This window comes from Lepisma saccharinum, chromosome 22 (genome assembly GCF_977018435.1).
Source record: "Lepisma saccharinum chromosome 22, izLepSacc3.1, whole genome shotgun sequence".
Classification (NCBI taxonomy): Eukaryota; Metazoa; Arthropoda; class Insecta; order Zygentoma; family Lepismatidae; genus Lepisma; species Lepisma saccharinum.
In genome coordinates, this window is record NC_139250.1 from 5,500,565 (window position 1) to 5,525,758 (window position 25,194).

Here is a 25,194-nt window from a genome sequence, read left to right on the forward strand (position 1 = left end):
TAAAGGAATCCATTTTCTTACCCTTTCCCGGTAGAATTTGTTACTTCTGTTTCACCTTCAGGAATACTACACGCAGAACTCCCAAACTCAGTAAATCTATATTGACGCATTTTTAGTGCATCAATTCTCACAGTTAAACATATCCTGATCTTCTCAGTGGACTCCTTTCTAATGCATCACACGGAACTGTAGCTGATAAAAATACCCTTTTATGCAGTGTTGTGTATTTTGACTCGCCAAAAAGTGCGTCTTGAACACTTGAATGAGTTATTGGAGTCAAAATATTTGTCAGTTGACACATGTTAGGTTCTGTGTGTAGATTTAATATGGGCCATATTTTGCACAAATAATATTGTTTTGGCTGGTGATTACTGGAACATAAACTGGTAGTCTGCACTGTCTGTTGATTAACAGCTTCCAATATGTTAAGGTATCCATGAAAGAGCTGTCTTATAGAGTTGAATTTAACTGCCCCAACCCTTAAATAAAATGAGATAACAATAAAAATTTATGGAAAAATAATCATCCTAAAATAAAACCACCAGCCACTATCATTAAAAAATAATTTAAATCTAAGTAAAACTAAAGAATAAGATATCACGTCTAGTCCAATAAAATAATTAATCTCCCCTCATACCCCAAGATGTATGAAAGGCCTTTTCCTATCTTGTGTGTTACGTGTCTTTCGTTTTCTTTATAGCCCAGTTTCCACCACTTCCTGTTGAATACTTATTTGTTTTGAATCGTTGGTACACCCAACGGCAAAGGAAACAGTAGGCGAATTGTCCACCACCATTTTCATTGTCTGAATTACACAATGTGTTGACAGTGAATTGAAATAAAGACGTCAATAAACAGAGAACAATGCCTGCTTCGAACCAACATAGCTCCATTCCTAAAGCAACACAGGATGTAGAATAAAAAAGTAATGAAAATAGTGGTGGACAACTTGCTTACCATTATCTTTGCCGTTGACTGTACTTTGTCATTTTCCGCATAATATGTATGCTTCTTGCAACACTGGCACGCGCAGTTTCACGACAGGAAACAACGTCACAGATGCAATCAAGCGTTACGTTGGGTTGCTGCAAAACGTTCTCCTTTGAATGACGTAAAACGACAAAAGTCTTAGTGAGAACTTTATGACGCCCTGTATACATACTGTATGTTCGTACTTCATTTATTGTGTCGTTTTTCTGCTACTTTTGGCCAATCGCGACGATGAGGTTGATTAGATGTAATTGCTGAAGGGACACTTGCAAACGACACCCATCCTGGGATATCTTTGCATCATTACCCATTTCATCATTATTCACCCTTATCCTCATGATTGACCAAGAGGTGGCAGAAAGACAACCGAAATAGTAACATAGAGATTGTATTCAACTTTCCTCGCAATATTTAAGAGGGAACTAAAGGCAATTTTGCAGTAAATTGTCGATAACAGATGGCAGCACCGTGTCATAACAGAGTGCGTGTATTTGTATTTGCCTGTATTTGTAGAGCAAATAATTAAATTCTAAATTTGTTGAATTGGTTAACGCAAACTTCCATTTACTCTGTTGTCGATTGAACAAATTGCCGTTTTGCTTTGCATGGACACCATACTGACGTGAGGATGAGATAAAATCACATAGAACTTTCGGCCCAGGATTCTACTCTGAATACATTTTTTGTGCATCCTTTTGTAGGTCGGGAACGTGAGACTAACAGAATCCCTTATTACATGAAACCCCGGAAGAGTTGAGAGGCATTCAGTGTAGGAAGTCGCTGATAAGCGATCTACAGACATGGACAAAGAGCTGTTGATTTAAACTGCGCTCCTAATGTGAGGAGGAGACACTTCACGAGCTACAAGCTGGATAGACAGTCTGTTGTTTACTGCAACCCTTCCGCCCTCCGAATGCTACGAGAGCGGAAGGTTCTAAAAGCAACACGAGATAAGCCTTTTAACTGGAATGTTTTGTTTGGGTCTTTCCTGTCAAAGTGAAGTGTCGGATTCTAGGGAATTTGAATAAAAAAATGAAGGCACTAGAATTCATGTCTGGCTTTAGTTACGCACCTAGGAATGTTACTGAGACCAGACCATACGAAATGTGTCAAGACTAGAATCCATGTCTGACTTTGGGAAAACCATGACATATACGAGGGTTGGGACATAAGTCATGGCGCAACTTTTTTCGTGCGAGAATGCCTAAGGCGTGTATAGTACAGGGTTAGTAAAGAATAAGGAGTAGATTTGAAAATGTTATTTCCAACAAACAATACACGACAGAAACATAATCCGCACATCATTGGATAGATTAAGGTTCAAAGTTGGGTTGTACGACAATTGGTTTCGTTCGTGTACTAACAATGACGTTTATTTTCCTCTTTGCGGGTAAATGACTACCCCACAGGAAAAGTCGTTTTGTGTGCTACAATTTGCGAAGTGTGAATCCATTGTGCAAGTGCAACGTGAATTCCACCGCAGGTTCAACGAACAGTCGCCTCGGCATGAGCAAATTTCAAACCTCTTTCCAATGATATGCGGATTATGTTCCTGTCGTGTATGGTGTGTTGGAAGTACTTTGAAATGTACTCAGTCTTTTTTACTAATTCGGTACTGACATGAAGCACAAACGACCGCATTCTGTTGGTAGTTTCCTGACCGTGCTGAAATGATGCTGCCCACAGTTCGATACGGTGTGGAATTTCCCCCCACATCTTCCTTCCTGTGGCATTTCTCCCCCGAAGAGCGGCTATTTTGATATACGAACGCTGTTCACGTCTGGCCAGTCCATTCTGTACGGCTATTGAAATACCACCACCCTCCGTGCGATGGGTTTCACTTATCGCACACCTCTCAAACACCTTAATGTTCAAGTCCCACCCTTCGTCTTGTGAGTCAGGCGAAATGCTTTTGTTAGGTTTAGGTCTATTAGCATAAATAATACCTTTCTGGTAAAGACCTGAAAAATTTCAGTGTATTTATCCTAAGATCCCTACTATCGGATTAAAAATTATGGATACTAGAGTTTGGAATTCAATTACACCAAAATTTAATTCGTACAGTTCCGACTTTTCGTATAAATTGAAGAGACGGACTTCCGTTTTAAGATCTGCGGGAATTAGAGCGCCATTTGTTCTTTCATTCATTCCTTCATTTTTTTTTTTGGTGGTGGTTTTTGTAACCAAGGTCACTGTGTACTCGTCTTGGGTTCCTTGTTGCTATGTGTAAACTGTTTTTTTATTAACGTGTGAGCCATCTGGTGTTAAAAAGAAGAATTAACAGCATCGATATTGTCTTTTTTTATAATTTCAGAGAGTTAAGGGAGTTCTAGTTGAAAATATTCCGTGATTTGACCACCGACTGTGTTACAAGTGGGACTGCCCTCAAAAGATGTGCTAAATACACATTACAAGCTTCTGGATAATCAAATATGCAACATTACAATGGCCTTAGCTCCTGGACAGGTATGTCTCTTCCTATTGTCTTTAGACGACTACATGTTTTCCATGTGATGTCCAAGGTAGGGGAGGTGGGCAGTTTCCAGTATTCGAGATTTTAATGTTTTATGCTTCAAAATGTTGAAATAATCTGCAGAAGTAAGGTAAATCCGCGTAGAGTTTCAGAAATCTGGAAAATTTGGAAAAAGAGATCATTCTAAAACTTGAAATAAAAGGGGGAAATTGATCACGATTCTTGTATTGAAGTGATTATAGATTCTTTCCTTTTTGTAAACATATTTCGTTACAAAAATAGTGTTCTCTAAATAATAAAGAAGGCTTCAGAGATGTTGACAACCTTACTGATTTCGTATTCCAACTAACAGTTTTTCCTCCTATATTTGTGGATAATCTTACAAGCGAGTCCAAAGTTAGAAATTCAGGCAAAATATATTCATACAGTTTTCTCGCGGGGTGATGAGGGAGTTTTTTGGGGGAGGGGGTAAATCACTTTACTTATGAGCAAAGAAAATTATCAGTTCTTTCTTGTTTAGAAATGGTCATACATGTTATATTCAGAACAAAATATTGATAAGGTTATTTTACAGAGTCATGAGGAAGATAGTACAGTGGAAGAAATTATGTTCATATTATCTTGTAATTTGTAACAATTAGTAGTAAAAACACATTTAACTCGTAACCTAACCAGCTACTTTGATGGATATATTTTGCACATTTTTTTAAACCCTTTTATTTACATTTGAATAACTTGAGAATATGTTAATTTGAAACAATACACTGTAGTGTGAACGTTTATTTTAATAATTCCGGAATTGTCATAATTTCCAATGACGTGGAACTGTCAAAGAAACACATCTTTGTCCAAAAAGAGTCGGGAAATTTTCGGAAGAGTATTTAGGAACCGTAAGTTGGCCGCGGTGGCTCAGTCGGTAACGCGTCTGACTACCATGCTAAAGGTCCCGGGTTCGATCCCCGGCCGGTTCAAATCCGGGAACTTTTCTAACGGAAGCGGCCCCGGCGCCCACCCAGCGTCGAATAACATGGGTACCTGGGGGAAACCCTGGGGGTAAAGGCGGTCAGGGGCGTGATGCTGATCACATCACCCCCACTCACGACCGGATCAAGAAAGTGTGGGGCGTTACCCCTACACCCCCTATACGCCTTCATGGCGTGGTGCAATGCACAGGGGAGAACTTTACCTTTAAGTCTGCAAACATTGCGTTGTTCTACTTGCAGTGAATAAGGAGTGATGTATCACATGCTTGCATGTAATATGATGTTTCCTGCTACTCGAGCGATTTCTTCCACGCGCTGGAAATTTACTGTATACAGAGTTAAACTAATCGAAAGCATTACAGAATGGTCTAGAAATTAATTTGATAATACTGGAAACGCCTGGAAAACCAAGGCAGGCGTTTTTTTTTTCAAATGTTGTAATAACCAGTGAATGCTCTACACAGTATGAAATTTGAGACTATTGAATACATAATAAAAATTGCTAAATACAGGGTGTTTCATAAATAATTGAGGGGTTACAAAAATGTATTGCAAGTAAACTATTGAACTTACGTTAATGAATCCAGTCCAGAACGATCAAGGAATGCAAACAGTTTGTGCGTGTATGTTTTGTTAAGATGAGAGTTCACATTCCTGCCGCTAGGCTACACTCACTGTTTTGTTCAGCTGCTCTGGCCCCCAAGATCACCGGACCTTAACCTTGTGACTTCTTTTTGTGCGGTTTCATGAAAGACAGGGTATTCGTCCCACCGATGACGCGTGAAATCGGAGCCATAAGGGAACGTATCATCGCAGAGATGGACACTCGACAGGCCCATGTTGATGCGAGTGTGGCAAGAACTAGACTGTCGTGTCGATGTGTGCCGTGTCACCCGTGGTGCGCACATTGAACATTTGTAGGTGTTAAAAAAAACTGAGTTCCTCCTTCGTTCTGAACTGGTTTCATTAGCGTAAGTTCAATACTTTACATGCAATACATTTTTGTAATCCCTCAATTATTTATGAGCACCCGGTATAGTCGGGCGTATTTGTAAACGGTTTCCACGTGAGGGACGTTAGAAATGTACCGTTTCTGAGCATAGCGAAATTTCCGTAAGGGTGACTACCCTGAAAGTTTAAAATTACTTTTCGCTACTTCTGCCCTCATTGACAAACGAAAGAAAAATTTTAAAATGCCCCACGCATCCTGGTACTATGTCATACTATAGAAAAAACAACTAATTTAATATCCGCTAAGAGCATCGAATGGAGCTTTAAAGCATTTGAAGGTCATTTACGTAATTGAATTCGGACGTGGACGTGCATCTTTCCTGAAATATGAACCGAAAAAACGCCCTTCATGCATCCTGCAGACAAGTAGGATTGGAAAGTGCATGAATTACTCACTGAATACTTTTGTAATGCAAGTTTTTGATTCTAACTTTTCATCGTTTCTACACTTAAGCTAATCGAATTATTTTCCGCATACAAAATGGAACATTACTTAATGTCATCTTTATTGTCTTACAATTCTATGACTCAAGGAAAACAGCACATATCTCAAAGGTAATGAGATAAGCAGTGCCTTTTTAATTCTGGACACCTCAGTAATGTCAAACCAACACCATTTACGTTAAAATCGTTATGTACAGGGTGTTTACACAAGTACTTTCCTGGTTCGAACCATTCTGAAGACGTATTTGTACTAACATCCATCTCATAAACCATTCTCCGTCGTGAGTAACCCATGGTTAGAAGAGCGATGTTATCAAATATCTAAATCTAAAGAAGAGACAGAGCTACGAACCCTAGAAAAGGCATTTCGTACCCCCCCCCCCCCCCGTGTATGCAACTAAGCAGCACAAAGTCACGGTTGCTGAGCATACTGTTTTTTTCCCTCTTGATGTAAGGGCTGGACTCACAAATGTGTCGTGTTTGTAATGTAATTTTAAGTGTTCGGCATATCCCTTTTGAATGTGCTATTGTACTTTCCTCAAAGTTTTATTCTTCCCAACTGTTTATCATGTTTGAACATGTTCCAAAATATTTTAAATCCTATTTATTCAATCCTGACGTTACGTTTTTATCATGCACACGCATGTATACCCCAATTGACACTTTCGCTTTAAGGAAAGGCTTGTAGTTAGTGTAGAGATATTCACATTCCTTTGGCCTATCTTTTCACAGGATAGTAACAGGGTTTGTAGGTAGGATACTAAATATTTCCTAGTTTTCCGACAAAAATAAGCCAGGGGTCCCGAGTTAGAATCCAGACGTGGGCATGGGTGTGAGTGTCCCTTCATCATATCATCACTCATCCTCATCTTTGCGCTCAGCCAAAAGTGACAGAAAACTAATCAATCCGACAATAATAATAATAATAAGCACCAGTGGCAACCATGAATGTGGTACGTGGTTGCATACCTGTAAGATACGTAGGCGAATTTGTAACACTGAAACAGGCTTTTAGAGAATCTGTTCGCCACGTGCTGTGTAGGTTTGTCGGTAACCGATTCTTGATGGATAGTTTTGAGAGTCCCAAATATTTTGGCCCTGACAGCGACGTAAACACTTTTTAAGTGCACCATAGAACTTCGGCAGCAAACTTGCGTTCTTTGTTGAACGAATGCCAGTTATGTCATTGGCCTGATCGCTGCAAGCCTTTTTTCTTCAACTTGACATCCCTTTTATCTTTGTTTGGGAAAAGAAACAGGGACCATCTGTACCCCCTCCCCACGAAGACTTCTTTCGTAACTCCTGAAAACATTACTCCAAAGATGGAGCGATTGATTACATTTGGCAAGTGTTGGCTAATTCTGTATACAGGTTTCTGTGCGATAGAGGCTTGTTGTGCATAGCCTGTCACCACGTCATCCGGCGTCGGTTACAAGGTCAGAAATGAATCCCATATTGCAACAGTTTTTTTGGTGCACGCTCGTAGGAAGAAAAAAAAGTATAATGAGCTGCTAAAAGAGTGAACCACATGGTACACGTGTGGCACCACGCACGAAGGAACGTGTACATTCACGTCTTCTCTTTTTTTCTTTTCTTTCCTGGTGAACGAGGTCCTGCTTTTTCTCTTGGTAAAATTACTTTACCATAGCTTGCTGACCCAGTTCGTTTGTCATCTTGGCCACATGTACATCTTTGTACAAGAGATGGGAATCTACGCTTGGATCATGACATAATCTCTTGAGAAGTTTTCTTAACAGCGTTCTGTTCTTTTTTGTGAACTTTGATTCATGTCCCTTCGTGCTTAGACAGGCTAATCGGGACCGGACCTACAGTTTAAGGGAAATTTCAAACCGAGACGACAGTGTCGCTTGGAAACGAACCCTCGATAATGCATGCAACATTTCGAACATTTTCTCAATACCGTTCGTAATGTTGCCTCGGTCTGTTATTCGGAGGTCGTAGCGCACCAGCGAGGAGGCAATTAACAACGTTTCACACCCTCGCGGCATGAAAGGCGCACCAGCCTGCGTTCGATTGGTGACATCCCCAAAGCGACATGTCTCTCTTGTAGCTGGGTTGAGAAATCTCCCTTAAACTGAAGGGGTCCGTATCGCTTGCCGTTTCAGGCTGAAAACTCCGTAAAGTGTAATTCCGAACTACTGTGCAATGTGCTTCCACTGGGAATCGAACCCGTGTCCTCTTGATTACACGACAACGTCGTTACTACTAACTACTCTATCTGGGAGCTCTGTGAAATGTGACGCAGAAGGTGTTAATATTTTCAAAGCTCAATCATTCAGGACCTACAACTGATACAGTAGAGTTGAAGCCCTGATTCGAACGCCACTTTACTTCAAAGAAAGTTCCGAAAGATCAGTTTTCCTCTGACAAATATGTCAAGCCCACATAGGGTCAATCCTCCCCTCAAACTATTCCCACCAATAGCGTCCGTTTTAGGAACAGACAGTACTTGTCAAGTCCACGTGGAGTAAATGAGATGTTGCCAAATCAGTTTCTTTAGAGATTTCATATGGCGAGGTTGCGGTTATATTTGCAATGTCGTCGCAGTTGGATGTCTAAACACTGCAGGTAAACGTGACAACAGCGCTTCTCAGGAAAGTAGGTGCTGGCTTCCTCTCTAGCAATGTCAAAGATACCGAACTGACGTTCGTATCAGGACTTCAACTTTACACAAACCTGTATTAAAAACCGCAATTAAGGGAGTCCTGAAATTATACTTGAGATTTATGTAGCTTGCCCATAGAGGGAGCACTGAGTCACTGCCCTTTTGTTGCTCTTTTGTCTCGAGGCTTTTGGGTGCTACATTAAGGTGTGAATCATATTTCTTCATGGTTTCCTTGTAGAGAAATGGCCAGATGAGTCAAACATGAATGTCAAGTCTGAATAAGGATCTCAAGTTCGAACATCAGGGTTCACGTCCCTCAGTTCTGTTTTCCTGGTTTGTTCAAAGGCAGGACCCTCTCCTGGGAGAGTTGCTTTTTAAGTTTCTCCTAGAACGTGTTGCTTGTATGACCTGTGTGCGGGCTGTTCTTTTCCTTACTGATGAATAGAATCAACACTAATTTGCATTATATTGTATATACTATATAATAAACTTAGTGTTTATATAATGAAAATTTAGAACTGGAAAAATTGCATGACTCCAAAGATTTGCTAGTGATGAATGTATAAGCGAGGGTTAAAGTGTTTTAATTTTCTCTTTGGCAAGAAACCGCGGTGGGCTGGGTGGTAGGGCGTGTTTACTGCCACGCGGGAGACCCGGGTTGGAAGATCTAAGGTTCCGACCTTGTCCCTTCATAATGCGGCTCCGGGGCTCATCCAGCCTGAAATCAATGGGACGCGTATCTGGTTTCGAGCCAGCGCTTGTTTTTTTCTGAGAAGCACAGTTGTCAGTTTTACTTGCAGTGTTTAGACATCCAACACGAACTGCGAAGACGTTACACTCCCAAGATTTCCACATTGTACATAAGAAAAAGCGCAACACTATAACACAACCTACTAAAGATAACCGCAACCGCACACCATGAAATCTCTAAAGAAACTGAATTGGCAACTTGTCATTTACTTAAGTGTCAGTTCCTAAAACGGACGCTATTGATGGGAGAGGTTTGAGGGGAGGATTTACTGGTCTCCATGTGAACTTGACATAACATGGTTGTCAGAGGGAAACTGGTCTTTGGGAACTTTCTTTGAAGCAAATGGCGTTCGAATCAGGACTTAACAATGGAATGTACGATGTATCAGCGCATTTAACCTTACAAATCTGTTCAGGTATTGTTCTCCCCGACGGTGAACTTGAAGTTGCAGATGTAAATCTTTTTGTTCTCATGGCCTTGTCCATCGCCTGTTCATTGAACCCGCATCCTTGAGGCTGGTCTTGTCTTCAGGATTCATAATCCTCTGTACTTCAGATTGTCATATTTTCGGAACAGCGCCTGCAGGTTCAAGTGAGAAAGTGGAACCTATTTTCATTCTCAAATCCTGCCAAGTACAATAAAACTGTTTCCCCCTGATTTTTTTGTTTTTGGATGAACTTTCAAAATTCCATGACTTTTCACCCATGGATTAGTTTCCCTGACTTTGCCAGGTTTTCAGTTAATAGGAACTCTCCGAGTAAAGTCTAGATTTATCTCCTGATAGAAACTAGAAAAATACAACCAATGACTTTCAGTTCTCCCTCATTTATTTTCTTCGCTATGGAAAATAATCGTGAGAAATTTGTTGTCAGTCGTTCGACGTTTAAATCAGTGTTTCCCAACCGCAGGGCATATTGGTTATGATACCACTTTAAACTGTAGGTCCAGTCCCAATTAGCCTTACTGTGCATAAAGTTGTCTGGGAATATATACTTATCAAAATGCCACTGAAGTGTGAGGGTGAATCAGATGAACCTTGTCGCTGTCCAGTGTAAATGTTTATACAAATCTCGCCTTTGTGCACGGGAGTGTCCAATGCGTCAGTGTTAATGGGAGAATGAAATTTGAGTGGGAGAGCTCGTCATGACCTAAATTTGAACCGATAATCGATTTCTAGCCAGAGACTTCAGCGGGGAAGGAGGGGGGGGGATAGACGCGGTGACAATAGGTTCTAATTGAGCACTGAAAAAAAAGGTTGGTAGGAATATTCCTACTCGCCCCCCTCTCACTTACCTTCCGTATACACATAAAAGTTTTTAAGTTAGCATATGCTAATCACGAGAATCGAAACTACAGCACTTTGATTTCAAGAGAATGTTTTTTTTTTTTTTTTTAAGTCCCAGTTACGGTACTTCCAGCAAATCAGAAAAACTAGATAGTAGCGATTGCTAAATCCAGATACAATTTTATCCCGATATCGGATACTTTTCTATCCTTATTTCAAATATCCGGTTAGCGGATATTCTGATATCCGGATTTCCAGGATATCCGTATCTCGTTTTTCATTTCGTGAACTTTATTTCTTGTTTTTATTTTTCTCTTGAGTTTCTTGTATTTTTCCTCTCTCCCTACTACATCTCTGGGTCCTTATTCTTTCTATTTCACTTTTTCTCGTTGCTTTTTTCTATATTCTTTATTTAAATATACTATCGTCTCTTTCTCTCGTTACGTTTCTTTCTTTCTCCTATCTTGGTTTGTATTTGATCCTTTTTCTTCCTGTTTCTTAATAGTTTTTCTCTCAAGGACTCCCCGGTGGCGTAGTGGTAACGTCGTTTCCTTGTAATCAAGGAAATCCCGAGTTCGATACCCGGTGGAGGCACATAGTTGTACGAATACTACTTTAAGCTGTAGGCCCAGGCCCAATTAGCCTATCTGCGCATAAAGTGGGCTTAAAATACAACAATAATTCATTCTTTCTCTCAGCTCAGACATTTCTACTTTACGATGAGCCGTGAACATGATGTCACATGATTTTCAGTACAGGTCAGGAGCGTATGTGCTAGGCTATTTGCGAAGCCTGAAGCCTAGAAAGTACTGTAAAATACTGAAGAAAAATCGATTAGAAATTGTGAATAAGTCTGATTTTAATGAGAACATAATGGCGATTCTGAAGTTGGCAACCTGAATTCTTAGGAGTTGGCAACCTGAATTCTTAGGAGTTGGCAACCTGAATTCTTAGGAGTTGGCAACCTGAATTCTTAGGAGTTGGCAACCTGAATTCTTAGGAGTTGGCAACCTGAATTCTTAGGAGTTGGCAACCTGAATTCTTAGGAGTTGGCAACCTGAATTCTTAGGAGTTGGCAACCTGAATTCTTAGGAGTTGGCAACCTGAATTCTTAGGAGTTGGCAACCTGAATTCTTAGGAGTTGGCAACCTGAATTCTTAGGAGTTGGCAACCTGAAATCTTAGGAGTTGGCAACCTGAAATCTTAGGAGTTGGCAACCTGAAATCTTAGGAGTTGGCAACCTGAAATCTTAGGAGTTGGCAACCTGAATTCTTAGGAGTTGGCAACCTGAATTCTTAGGAGTTGGCAAGCTGACTACCGTTGGGATGGCAACGTGGCTTTCTTGAAGACGTCAAGAATGAGTCTACTAATAGTCTTCTCCCTTCCTCCATAGCCTAGGACCAGGTATCATTGTGAGCTAGACTCGCATACGCCACTGGTACAGGTGTATCCCGCATCAGAACCCAACTTTTCCATTTTGACTCTCTTAGAAGTTTGATGCGACAGTCGTAAATGATTGGCATACCAACTTTTTAATTTCAACTAACAAAGTTCTGTATCCTAGATACCATCAGTGTGCAAGAAATCGGCGTCGCACCTCTTAAGGTGAGGAGGGACAATTTCGCATCAGGCATGCATTTATTTAAATATCGTCGGATTTGGCACTACTACTACTAAAGAAAATCCACGCATTATTTGAGAGTATGAATTTCTCCCCATGTTGCAAGTGGAAGCGGTTTTTATAGTTGATTATTAAGCTAGATACCATGTTTGAAAAATGTGATGAATACGTACTTACAGAATCCCATGTATTCCTTATGGAGAGACAACTTCAAATTGAAGTTACGGCTAAACAAATGGGAGTTTCGACTATTTCTAGCGCAAATATCATCTTCAATGGATCCTTTACCCGATCATATATTTTTTTCCGCCATCGGAAGTTTGATATATCCAAGAAAACGAGTAAAATAATTCTCCTATAAGCGTGATGTATTTCTCCTTTCCTCCTACAGCCATCCTGGCAGTGTTGCCAAACCTGATGTGCATAAAAGAGCTACATTTCACCAAGAGCTAAATATGACTTTCAAGGATCTAGATTAACGAAGGCTGCATAAAGTGTCTCGTAGAATAATTTAGGTGTCAAGAGGGGTGGGGGCGCTGCTATTACCGTTATCTTTAAAGTGACGGAAATGTATTCTTAGTTTTTACCGCCTAGATTTGGCGGCATTACCCATCTCAATAACTTTATGATGTTCATATAAAATCGAAAGTAAAGAATTCCCGGATAATAATATTGACATCTTCACCTTAAACCACAGCTCTATATATAAAAATACCTGGGGAGGAAAGAGGGGTGTGGGTGACACAGCCTACATATGAATATCACGTCACGTGCAAAATGTACTCATGGCAAAGGTTGGTCCTTATGTGACTGAGCCAGTGGTGGCATCATGGTGTGGTAGAGGGCGGCGGGTGCCACAGTTCACAGTAACGAGTACACGAAAGAGCCAGATCTGGCTCCAAACGAGCGAAGTTGGCAACAGTGTCCCAGCGCGAAAGACCTAGGGAAAATTGTCCCTCCTCGCCTTAAGAACTTCGTCACTTAATTGGAGTGCGTTCTTTCGTGCTTATTTTTTTAGTCCACCCCCTCCCCCCATTGCGTTGGCGTGGTTTATTTTGCGAAACAAAGCCAGAAAGATTGAGTTATGTTTTAATTTCCAAGGTTTCCTCGCTTTCTTTCCTCCCACGAAATCAAAACAAATGTTCCGGGTTGAGGCTTGGATGGAGGTCACGCCACGTGACCGCCGCGCAGCTGTTATGGACGAGCATCTAGCGTGCTGCTGGTCGTTCTGTGTAAAGAGAAATGATTTACATTGTAAGTTTTAGAGTTCAAGGTCCCCTTCCCCCCTGTCTGTTGAGGATAGAAATCAAACCGCTGTAGTTCGCCCGCTAGAAGTAAAACTTGAGACTGGTCGAGTGGTGAAACCCGGATAAAATTTCATCCGGCTGTCTGATAATTTTCTTCGCCTTGCAATCTTGTCCCGGGTTCGATACCCGGTGGAGGCACATGGCACAGTGGTTCGGATCCCACTTTAAACTGTATGTCCAGTCAGGCCCGTAGCCAGGATTTTATTTCGGGAGGAGCTCATTCTTTATCCACAGTGGGGGGTGGGGGGTTGAAGCCCTGGCGATGAATTTTTCAGCATATTACAAATTATTATACACAGTGTTTAATCCTGCTAAGGAAGTAACATTAATTACCACTATACAAGATTTAAATTAGATATTTGTATGATTTCGGGGGGGGGGGGGCTCAGTTCCTCTGCTGAAAAATCTATCTTACAGATCGGGTTCGAATCCTGGTCTGGGCATGGATGTTTGTGAGTGTCCATTCATCATATCATCACTCATCCCCATCTTCGCAAATTAGCCAAAAGTGGCACAAGAAGCGAAGTAAAATAAAGCAAATCAAAGAATCTATCTGACAGATGGAAGATTATTTCAAGATACGATATGTTAAAGATGATTAGGTAAATTTTGGTTTGAAAAATTCTTGTACAATTATCAGTTTTTCGTATATTATAGAATATATCCCGTAACATTAGTGACTTGTGTTTGTTACATGCATTTCGAACCTGAGTATGAGAAATGGCAAATGTAAGCTCCTCACCTTAAATTAAATATTATAAATATATATACACCGTTTAATTGAATTAGAATTTTTGGTTACACTAGAATCACACACTCTTCATTTTGTTAATATATTTGTGTGTGTGTGTGTGGTGAGAGGCAATGTAAGGCTTAATAGAGGAAACATATGCTTGTAGCCTTGAATTTTTGGAAAGTTCCGCTTGAAAACCGGGAATTATACTGAATTTTATCATGGATAATGTGCATAAGCATCCCCCCACCATGTTCATCCATACAAGCATATATATAACACAAGCTCGACCAAGCATACTCCCATCTTGGAATTTCCACTTGGAACACTGTGGATCATAATAAAATACCAACAAGTGCGGTAACAAATATCGTGTAAAGCGAAAACTAGGTGAATAAATAAACTGGAAAATCCAGCGGGAATTCCAGCCTCCTGTGATGCAGGCAGGGGTCCTATGCAGTGTGGTTGCTGCTTAGCAAGATGTGTTGTTGACGACCTTGGACTGGCTTAACAAGGATTTGGAATTAGTGACGTAGGCAGTGCCTTGAACCAGTATCTGGCGTGTCATGTTGTCACGTGTTTCTCGAGCATGTAAAGTGCATTGGATTTTAATCGTATAAGTACGTCAATGCCTCGTAAGGCTTCGTTTTCCTATATTCGTGATTTTTATCGACCAGTGCTTGTACCGGTATGAAAGGGGGTTCTCGAGTTTCAATATGGGTGGTTTAGGTCCAATTTAAGCACAGATAGGCCAATCGGAAATGGATCTACAGTTTCAAATTGGATCCGAACCACGTGCCTCCACCGGGTATCGAACCCCTGGATTACGCAGCCAAAAATATGGTTAGTGTAGTGGTACCTTTAGAGGCAAAATATTCATAGAATAGGCGTTTCTGCAAAATATCAAAGGAGATTATACTCTGTCCTGGAAATCTGTAGAGCAAGCGAAGAGGACTCGACCAATGAGAGGGGAGGTGAGTGCACGAATGCGGCTGCAGCTACCAACAGCTTCGCTCCGCTACTCGTTTTCTCCCCTCTACCGTTGTGCGCGGCTTTTCTCCATAGATTCCTGACAGAGTTTAATACACGCTGGACTGCATTGCATGCATATGAATGAGATTCTGGCGGCTGCTCCGCAGTGGGGCTGGTGTTGTGTCCTGTCCATGCGTTTTTGTAACTGTCCTTTAACCAATTTCATCTTATCACCTATTCATCTTCGTGATTAACCAAAAGTGGTACAAAAACGAAGTAAAACAAATGAATTGAGAAAATGTAGTTCAGTGTTATGCAATCTTCTCCACTCCCTGTTTCATCTCTTGTAGGTCCAAATAACTTTAAGAATGTATTAAGAAACTCTGTAATTTGTTCCTGTTTTGGTGTAAGGAATCACATTTCTCATTCATCAGAAACTACAGGTAGAATTACTGTCTTGTATATTTTAACGTGTAGATAATTTAATATTAGGAGATACGATAAAAGTTAATGAATGTAAGTAAAACTGTTCGACAACGACCTATCTGCCGAAAGTTTCAAGTTCTAGTCCTTGAGCTTGATCGTTGCTTGCGTTTCATCTAGCCGCCATTTACCCTGCGGAGTGGTTATCACATGGCGCAACGACGCCTAGGATCCTGGGTTCGAATCCCGGCTTCGGTTTGCGTGGGGTTTGTGAGTGTCCCTTCATCAATTTGTTTCTGGATTGTTATTTAATCCACAGGAATCAATCGAGGATTTTAACTACAGTTTTTGTGGCTTTTACATGTGGAATAAGGCCAAGGTGGCCTGGATTGTAACAACCCCCACTGTAAAGTTGTATTTTTGTTACTTGTAGCATTTTTTGGTCATTCCTTACCAATGAATAGTTATTTGCGGTCTCTTAGATGCACAAATGCAGATTGATTGCACCTTCCTTGATAATGGGAACGACCAATTATGCCGATAGACACATTAGACATTGTCGTCTATGAGGTGCTAGTAGTGGAAGAGCTGCGGAATTCTCCCCAATGAACACTATGATCCTGAGGTAGCAGCTGCTTTTCGCCGAACGATTTTTCTCTAGTCCAACAGTATGACTTCTGTCTTCGCTGCGAGCAGCATGAAAAGCATGAAAACGAAGCCAGTGATGCTGGATGCCGTTCGTTGGGAGGTAAGTATTAACAGTGTAGACTTCCCCCCAAGAAAGTGTAGTCATTATACCACATTGTCATAATCAAAGTTCCCTACTCAGAGCTCATTCGAAGCATCGGATTGCGTTGAAAAAAAACAGTTCAAATTTTCACCACCAGGTGGAAATGTGGCGCTGAAATTTGTGGCACAGTGAATAACATCCAGGGAAACGCTTGGTGCGACTATTGATGACGCTGTCTTACGCGTTTATAACGCGCATATTGAAAACTGCTGTACTGACAAACTCAAAATAGAGTTTTGCATGCTCTACTTCTGGCTGTTATTTCAGCGCCATATTTTCAGCTGGTGGTTAAAATTTGAACTACTTTTTTTTGACCTGATCTGGGTAGCGGATGAACCGATTTTTAGCTTCAATCTTCTCACCGGTTGTGTTTAGTGTTAGTGTCTGGAGGCAATTGCTTAATCTTAGTCGCTGATTGATGTGTTATTTCAGATATCTACCTACCCATATGGAAATATTGCACATAGTTCTTGACATGAATCGCCTACCTCCGTGGCGGAGTGGTTAGCACAGCGCGCTACGACGCCAGGGGTGAGTTTGAATTCAGTTGAATTGAATAGTCTTTATTCTTGGGCGAGTCGGCAAATGCTTATCTACAACCTTAACCCACAGAAGAAAGGAAGGTATAGCAGAGTACGTGATTATGCAGGAAAATTACTATACACTACATCAATGAAATAACAAAGAAGAACGTGTGTATACCCATATAGTCGTTAAGAATGTATGTATAACTTTTAAAATTTTCTTCCGTGGCATCGTATGTTGTTTTTGTTTTCCGGGTGTTGCAGTTTGTGTAATATTGTCATTCGCTAGTGTATCTGAAGCTCTGATTGCAGGCAGGAGTATTTTTATTTTGGTTCAGGAATTGTAGACTAGTCGGTGCCTTGTTTTCCACAGTGACCTTAATCTTCACCGAGGCGAAAACTGTCTTTCAGAAGAGGCTTGCTGTTACGCTGCCCTTTTCGTGTGTGTTCAGTGGAGCTTTTGACCTTTTAAAGTTCTTGGGTTACGCCGAAAGATCAATGCTCTGTTGTGGTGCAGGCGTAAGTCTCACAGATGCCCTTTCAATCTTGTAGTTCCTTTTATTCAGATGCGCTTCAACCTTGGCCTACTTAAGCTCACCAGGGTCGGGTAATCTCGAGGATTTGATATAATAGATCCATTGCCCCCTTCGCGACAACATGTCTCCAGTGGCGAGAATATTTTCAAAGAGATGGCTGAGGACTTTGGGTGTTCCACTCATTCAATGGCCCTTCAGCAATTTTATGTAATTAAGGAGCTGACGCCAGGGGTCCCGAGTTCGAATCCCTGCTTGGGCATGGGTGTTATTTGTAAGTGTCCCTTCATCCGATTAAACAAACACACGTTACTCCATACATCAAACTAATACATTCACAACTACACAATCTTCGTTTCCTGACGTTTCCAGGAACCTATACTACTTGAGTTTCCAGGAAATCCTCCACAAACTACTTTTCTACAACCCTAACAGGTGTATCAAAATTCTTCTCCCTCGTTACCTCTTATATATATATTGTTTACTAATGAAGTAGCTTGTATTATGCTTTTTTTAAAAATATTATATATTCTTTTTATGTATATCTTGTGTATATTTATATTGTTGAACCTATCATATTGAAAAACCAAATATCTGAATATGTCCCGGATATCGGGGCTATAAATAAATAATCCATATCACCATATATTGTAAAATAATCAATTATTTTAAACCAAAATGAAATAAAACAAATAAAGAAAAACAAGAGAAACGCGAGAACCATCATTCCGAGGATCTAAAGACACCAGACCGATAAGCGCATACCTCTGAATGTATGCGGGTGGAGGTTAGGCATCTTTCGGGGGTTCCCCTCCTTTTGTTTTGTCCCTTCATCAATTTCATTACATCATCTTCGCGATGATGAATACAACCGGTACAGAGAATTGTACATGCTTGTGACCAATTCCGAAATGAACCGGGGGTTTTCTTACTGTATTAAGACGACGTTTATAAACAATTAAGTCAGTGGCGGCTTGTACCTGTAATCACACATTCGCGATTATCTCAAAAACGGCTCGTTTGCGGTCAATGTTTACTGCGACTTTTTTGCTTCTATTATCGTGTACTTTCACCTGTGTCAGTTTGCGCTATTACTTAATGAGACACCCTGTATTTTGTTCATGCTTTCCAGTATTCCACCCCCCTCCCCCAATCAGTAACTTCTAACCGCTATCTTCTGTCAGCTCTCGACACGCACCCCCTGTGTTGTCAGTCTGTTGTTTTTCTACCAACTGTCCGGTACAATTTTTATATAACTGAGAAGTTTGTGTACAAAATTGTTTTCTTAGAAACTGGAAAAAAAAAAATCAGGTTTAGTGACTACCGTGAGCATATTCCATTGAAAATAGAACGTCATTGATTGCAGATGCATATATCCACCAGTGTAGGCAAATACAACGGGTTGATGTAGTTAGAATCACTGCTACTGTACTGGCAACACTGCAACCTAGTCGTTGTGTTCGAAGGAGAGGCAGAAAGAAGGGGGAGAAGATCGCTTTCTCCTATTCTCTACCGTTATGTATGGCATTGCTCCACAAATTCCCGGGACAGAACGTGGAAACCAAAGATCCAATGAAATTGCTTATTCCCTTCCCCTTCGCTTCAATTTTCTTCAAAATTTCTCACAAATCACTTTCACTGGTAGGAAATTACCTCAGCGTCCAGCTGTTTCAGTGATGAAAAATGGAACAGACTCTAGAAACAATCACACACGCTCCCACCCCCTTCGTCTCCACCTTTTGCCTACCGCGAGGACATTCCCAGCCATTATTGCAATCGTGATTAATGGGTCGAGCGTTTCGTGCCACGGCAGAGCGGAAATTAACGTCCCTTCCTTCCGTTTCTTGTCGAATTGAGCAGACAACCACACCCTGCGTCAAAGTGGCCCGATTCCTTCCGTGCCATTGACGGCCATTCAATATCTCTTTAACGTCTTCCAGTGGGTGGTCAAGGGCTTTCAGCCTGGGACGAAATAGCGGATGCACCCAAAGTTTTTGGTTTCCAGCGTTAGGCAATTGTTGAATTTGGGAAGATTCTTACTCTTTCCCAAAGATGGCAGCGTATGTCATGTCTTGTCGTAGCTCACCCGTCTGGCGTACGCAGAATTTTTTTTTTTCGGGAGGGGCTGAAAATAGCTGCTCTGTAAGAGGACTGCATATACATACAAGAACTTCTCATTCTCAAAAAAGACGATTGGGGGTCATTTCAAGAGAGGTTTGCATTTATCACCTTGGTTTTTCCCTAGCTTTACACAGTTTTCGTTTGAAAATGTTGATTTTCTCAATTTTTAATAGGGGTTGGCACTTTGAGGCCCAGACATTTTTTATCACTAAAATTGAAGAAACTATTTTGTTGTTGAATAACTGCTTCCTTTGTTGTTTAAACAGGTGAAGTTGTATAATTCTTACAAGAATTACCATCACGATTTTTTTTAAAAAGCAATTATTTACTCTTACACGAGTGTCACACACATTTTTTATCATTCACTAAAACCAGAGGACAGAGCATGGTGATAAAGGAGGACAAAATCATAAAAAAGAGGACACCGCAAAAAAATGGCAACACATTTGCCATTACTCATAATTAGGAACTTGGAAGTTTTCGTTTTATTTTCACCTGAATTTCGATGTTATTTTTTACTGCAATTCGGTGTTATTTTTACATGCATATTTACTGTTCCTTCTATGATTAAGATTTTCACATTGTATTAGTTCTGGAAAGTTGAGGCAAATTTTAGTTTTAATGACAAAAACAAATTAAGGCTTGCCTTTGTTAGGAATGACCAAATTTCTTCCATTTGGAAAACTATTTCGTCTCATCAGCCAGTAAATATGAAATATTTATTGAATGATATCACCCAAATCTTTGAAAATAGTAGGGGTGTGCGGGATCCCGAAAAGTCGGGACCGGGATCGGGGGAAAAAAAATTCCCGTCTTCGGGAAATGACTTCCCGACTTTTCGGGATCCCGGGAAGTCGGGAAAATACCGAATGGGCATTTTAAAAAGTTGTTAATTCTCGACGTTTTCTGCATTGCAAGTGTCTGGAACTTATCGGAAATTGTTTGTTTTTATTCCAGAAATGCAAGAACAATCACTTATGTTAAAAATGAAGTGTAGAATTCGAGATTTTCAGAGCTTCTGGAAATTTCTAACATTTTCCGTCCCAAAAATTTCCCGACTTTGTCGGGAAATGGGGATTTCTTTTCCATCCCGAATGGTCACTTCATGGGTGTCATGTCGGAACACCCTTCAAGAGGAGGGGGGATGCTGATAGGACACCTCGTGAATTTTGCCTCATATGCATGTTAGGATTTTATGAACAAAAGTAACACACACACACATTGGGACCACGCTAGGTTGATTTGGTGTTTTAAGTCCATTTTATGCACAGTAAGGCTAATCGGGACTGGACCTACAGTTTAAAGTGGGATCCGAACCACTGAGCCATTGGTGAAGCCAGGGAACACACTAGGGAACAATGGAATTTATTATTTTTTAAATAAGAACGTTCACAGTTGAAAGATTGAAAAACAAGAGTTGGTGGGCCTGGTCTCCACCCTTGGGTAAAGTATGGTTAAAATCTTCTAGTCTCTGAACTACAGGTCAGAAAATTTATAGTGGTATAGTTCCCGCCACTGAATGCTCTGGTGTCTGTGGCCTGTTGTTGCAAAGCGTATGTTTGGTGCAAACGTGGCGACTGACAGTGATGTTGCAAGAGCTCTTCAAAAGGCAAGCAAATAATATCAGCGAGTTGTTTAGGCCCTTAGGGGGCACATTCTTTTCTGCTCGTCAAATGTAATGTGTACTTCCCTCCCCTCCACTGTGAATGTGGCAAGGTAGGGTTCAAATCCTCCTCGCAAAGGAAACGGCGAGCTCTGACTGGCTGGGAACTAGGCACGTGCCATCTCCTCCAGCACTCCAGTCAGTGGATAGAAGTACTCACGTTATAGCACCAGAGCCCTGCATTTAAAAGTTAACCCTGGATCGGTCGTGCTCACTTGAGTCATGCTGTTGGTCACGAGAGAGCTCGGTGCTTACCCTTGCTTTTCAGGCATATTTCACCACATTTTCATTTTTTTAAATTTACTTTTAGTACTTCTAGTGCTCTCGTTATTATATCCCTTCTTCTTTATTACATTTTTGTTTCAAAATGTTTGTTTTCAAACAGCGTAATACATTGTTGAAGTGAAAAACTATCAGCGCTAAGAAAAATTGCATGATGCCCAAAGCTACCCTGAAGAATTGTGGGGCAGTCCCACCTGTGCTCCACAAAGCTGATAATATACACAGTCCGTCCAGTGGGAAGGTGACTAATGAGAAATGAAAGATAAGATGTTGTGGACTGGTAGTTTACAATAACATTTATTCAAAATAGACACCTTTTGAGTTAAAACATGCACTGAAGCGGTTGTAGAACTTTGTGAAGTAGTCTTGGTACTCCTGTTTCGGAATTGCCTCCAAAATCGCGGTCCAAGCCTTTTGGATGTCTGGAATGCTGTCGAAACGCCTTCCTTTCAACGCCAATTTCAGTTTTGGAAATAGCCGAAAGTCGTATGGAGCTAAATCTGGAAAATAGGGGTGGGGGGTGATTGAGCTCCACTATCCCTATTTTGGCCAAAAACTGGCATACCAACCTGCTTTTGTGCACGGGTGCACTGTCATGCAACAGAGACCATGAGCCCTGTTCCTGATATTCAGGCCGAACTCTACGAATCCTGGCCAATAGATGATGCAAAATACCCACGTAATACTCAGCGTTCACAGTGTGATCATCTGGAGTGAATTACTTGTGGATGATGCCTTTGGAATCGAAGAAAACCGTGAGCAGAATTTTGATTCGGCTCTTCTGCATGCGCACTTTCTTCGGTTTTGGAGAGGTTTGACCCTGGACCATTACGAAATCTTGCATACCACTTAAACACGTTCTTACGGCTCAATGCCTCAATACCGTAAACAGTTTGAATCATTTGAAACGTCTCTGTTGCACTTTTACCCAATGTGAAAGAGAATTTAATGTTGACACATTGCTCAGTTTCAGACCGACGTTCAACAGGTACTGTCAGTCACAAGATCCGTATGTATAGACCGTCGACGCTAGTGCTTTGCAACTTTGCTGGAAGAAATTCTAAATGTGTCACTACGTAGTATAGTGGAACCACGAGAAAAACAACCTGCGCAGACCCGCGACTCCTATGCACCATACTCTCGCGAGTAAGGGAGGGGGAGAGTGGACCATGCTTCCTTATGGCCCGAGGTGGAGGGAAGGAGGGAAAGCTGCACGGGGACCTTTCATCCCAAGGTCTTTTTCCTTGTGGTCGATCTATACATATAGTTCTCCATAGATGGCAATGGTGGTTCCGTGGCAAAAAAAATCTGTCACCTTTCCTACTGGACGGACTGTGTATAATCACTTTTAGTATTTTCTATTAACACGACAAAATCATATCGGCATGAAAACTCGCTAGAAACAGCATAGACTTATTGACTAAATAATGCACAAATCTAAAGTAAAGAAAAACATAAAGTAAACTGTCACGGGTGAACATTGTGCTCACTCTCACAACACTCCTTCCACAACAATGGTCTCTTTAAAACTGCCATTTAAGTTATCCCATTAAGGCCTCCCCGATGGCACAGTGGTAGCATTGTAATCAAGGGGTCCCGGGTTTGATACCTGGGTGGAGGCACATGGCACAGTGGTTCGGATCCCACTTTAAACCATAGGTCCAGTCCCAATTATCCTTACTGTGCATAAAGTGGACTTAAAACACCAACTCAGACCAAGTTATCCCATTAGAATGTGATCAGGTCACTCGTGAGAGACTAAAATCCAGGTAGAGAACAGCACAGGCTAATATTTTAAATACTGTTAAAATGGCACTTAATTAAAATTGAAAGTGAATGTGGATCTCACCCACGATCGATCACAGATGAAGGTTGCATGGCCAGGATCATGTTTCAGCCACCTGAACCAGAGATAATAGAAGGAAAGCACAAGAGCGTTTCAATGAATCATTCTGTCACAACTTTCTTACTAAATCTTATGTCTCCCCTGCTCCTATTTGGTACATACTTATCAGACAACTATTGACTTCCACTGGTAAGGTATTCTGTCACCTTTGGTTTGCGAAATAGCAGTCCTGGAGTATGCGGAACTTTATAAATTTCGTATTTACAGAGGAAATCATCACTGTAATTAACTTTTTTTTTCTTTGCAGCGACGCCTACAAAAAGAATTAATGTCCTTATTGAAAGAACCACCTCCAGGAGTAACAGTAGATCCTGACTTGGCTGGACAAAATCTTACACAGTAAGTAGTTTGACGAAATTGTGTTTTACCAGTTGTTGCTATGCAAGTTAAAACATTTAAATTCAGAGCACAACCAGGATTGTTAACCCTCTGTTTGTTGCATCATTTTCTGTAACTTGCATAGGCACGTGGGGTACACGTGTCCCTGAACCCTTTAACTATCTTTAAGGTATGAACCACAGCGTGAATTATACTGATCATTAGAGTTTGGATTTTTATGACCTAAAAGCTTCTGTAATATGCATGCATTCATGCCCTTAAAATTAGCAAAATATGACCTTGAAAACTGAAAATATGACGAATAGGATATATGTAAAATTTAAAATGACTGACATGTAAAAAATATATGAAACACAATTTACAAAATAAAATTCGGCCATCAGTACTGAAAAACATTTCACCGAACTCTCTCACAAAACTTTTTAATTTCACACTCTCTGGGCACTTCACTTTCGGCATCTTGAAAGTATAACAACGTACGCATTGCCTGCAAAATTTGTTCCCTACTTTCTGGAACAAAGATGGTCTCTGGAGCAGTGCGAACTGGAAGCTTCAAACTCTAAACGACAGGATTCCTTTCTCCCCTTCCTTGGCACTGATATGCTCTCTCACTGAAAATAACGTACACTTCCAGTGCTGTCTGGTTGCTGTGTATAGAAGGGGAGGGGCAGAACAGCTAACGATAAGGATTGAACAATAGCCTAACAATCTTTAAGCAGATTGCGCACAATGAAAAGAACGATTGGAAAACAATTTCACTGTTTATTTTTTTAAAGCACGTCCAGGAAAAATACACAGTTGGTTATTTTCCAACCAAGGTATAAAACAAACTGAAAAAAAAATCTGCCGATTAGATAAGTTTGCGAAACAAGCCAGGCATTTATTTTTAAACACTGGAAGTACTGTGTGTTGAACATAAAAATATACTTTTATTCCACACTTTTGGGCCATAATATGCCCTAAACCGAAAATATAGTAGAAATATGCATTTATATGACCATTAAGAACAGTGTTATTGATTTCAAAACATCAAGAAACGTGCTTAAACTAACTTAACAAACCGAAAACCAGTCCCTGGGAAAATATGATATGTCATAAAAATCGGAGCTCTTCTGATCATGCATGTAAAATCTTCCTTATTTGTCTTTCTTCTACGATCAGCTACCATTTTCTGCTTCTTTATTGAAATGATGTAATATTATAACGCCAGTCGCATGCTTGGTGTTTACGTGCCTAAATACGTAACAACCGAAGCAGTGCCATGTTCTCTTTTGGTCATGCAGTCACTTTGATGTTCACTTTCGGCAGCAATACATAGCTACATGTCCTTACTTCCTGACTAATCTGCTTGTGTATAACATCGGAATCTGCAGCGTGTTCTGTCTTTCAACAAACTTATATATTTTTTTGTCACATA

General features: G+C 40.7%; 1 protein-coding gene across 9 annotated transcripts in view; it reads left to right on the plus strand.

Annotated features, from left to right (window-relative positions):
• LOC146004671 (ubiquitin-conjugating enzyme E2 W) overlaps positions 1-25,194 on the plus strand; it is a 71,791-nt gene that overhangs the window by 32,793 nt on the left and 13,804 nt on the right. For 3 of the 9 annotated variants that reach the window (XM_083143586.1, XM_083143590.1, XM_083143587.1), the window contains exons 2-4: positions 3,305-3,456; positions 16,102-16,367; positions 23,686-23,777. In XM_083143586.1, coding sequence (XP_082999712.1) covers positions 16,290-16,367; positions 23,686-23,777 — 170 coding nt within the window. In that variant the 5' untranslated portion in view covers positions 3,305-3,456; positions 16,102-16,289. Of the gene's footprint in view, positions 1-3,304; positions 3,457-16,052; positions 16,368-23,685; positions 23,778-25,194 lie in introns of all 9 variants that reach the window. The other 6 variants (XM_083143592.1, XM_083143595.1, XM_083143593.1 and 3 more) reach the window with 5 other exon arrangements.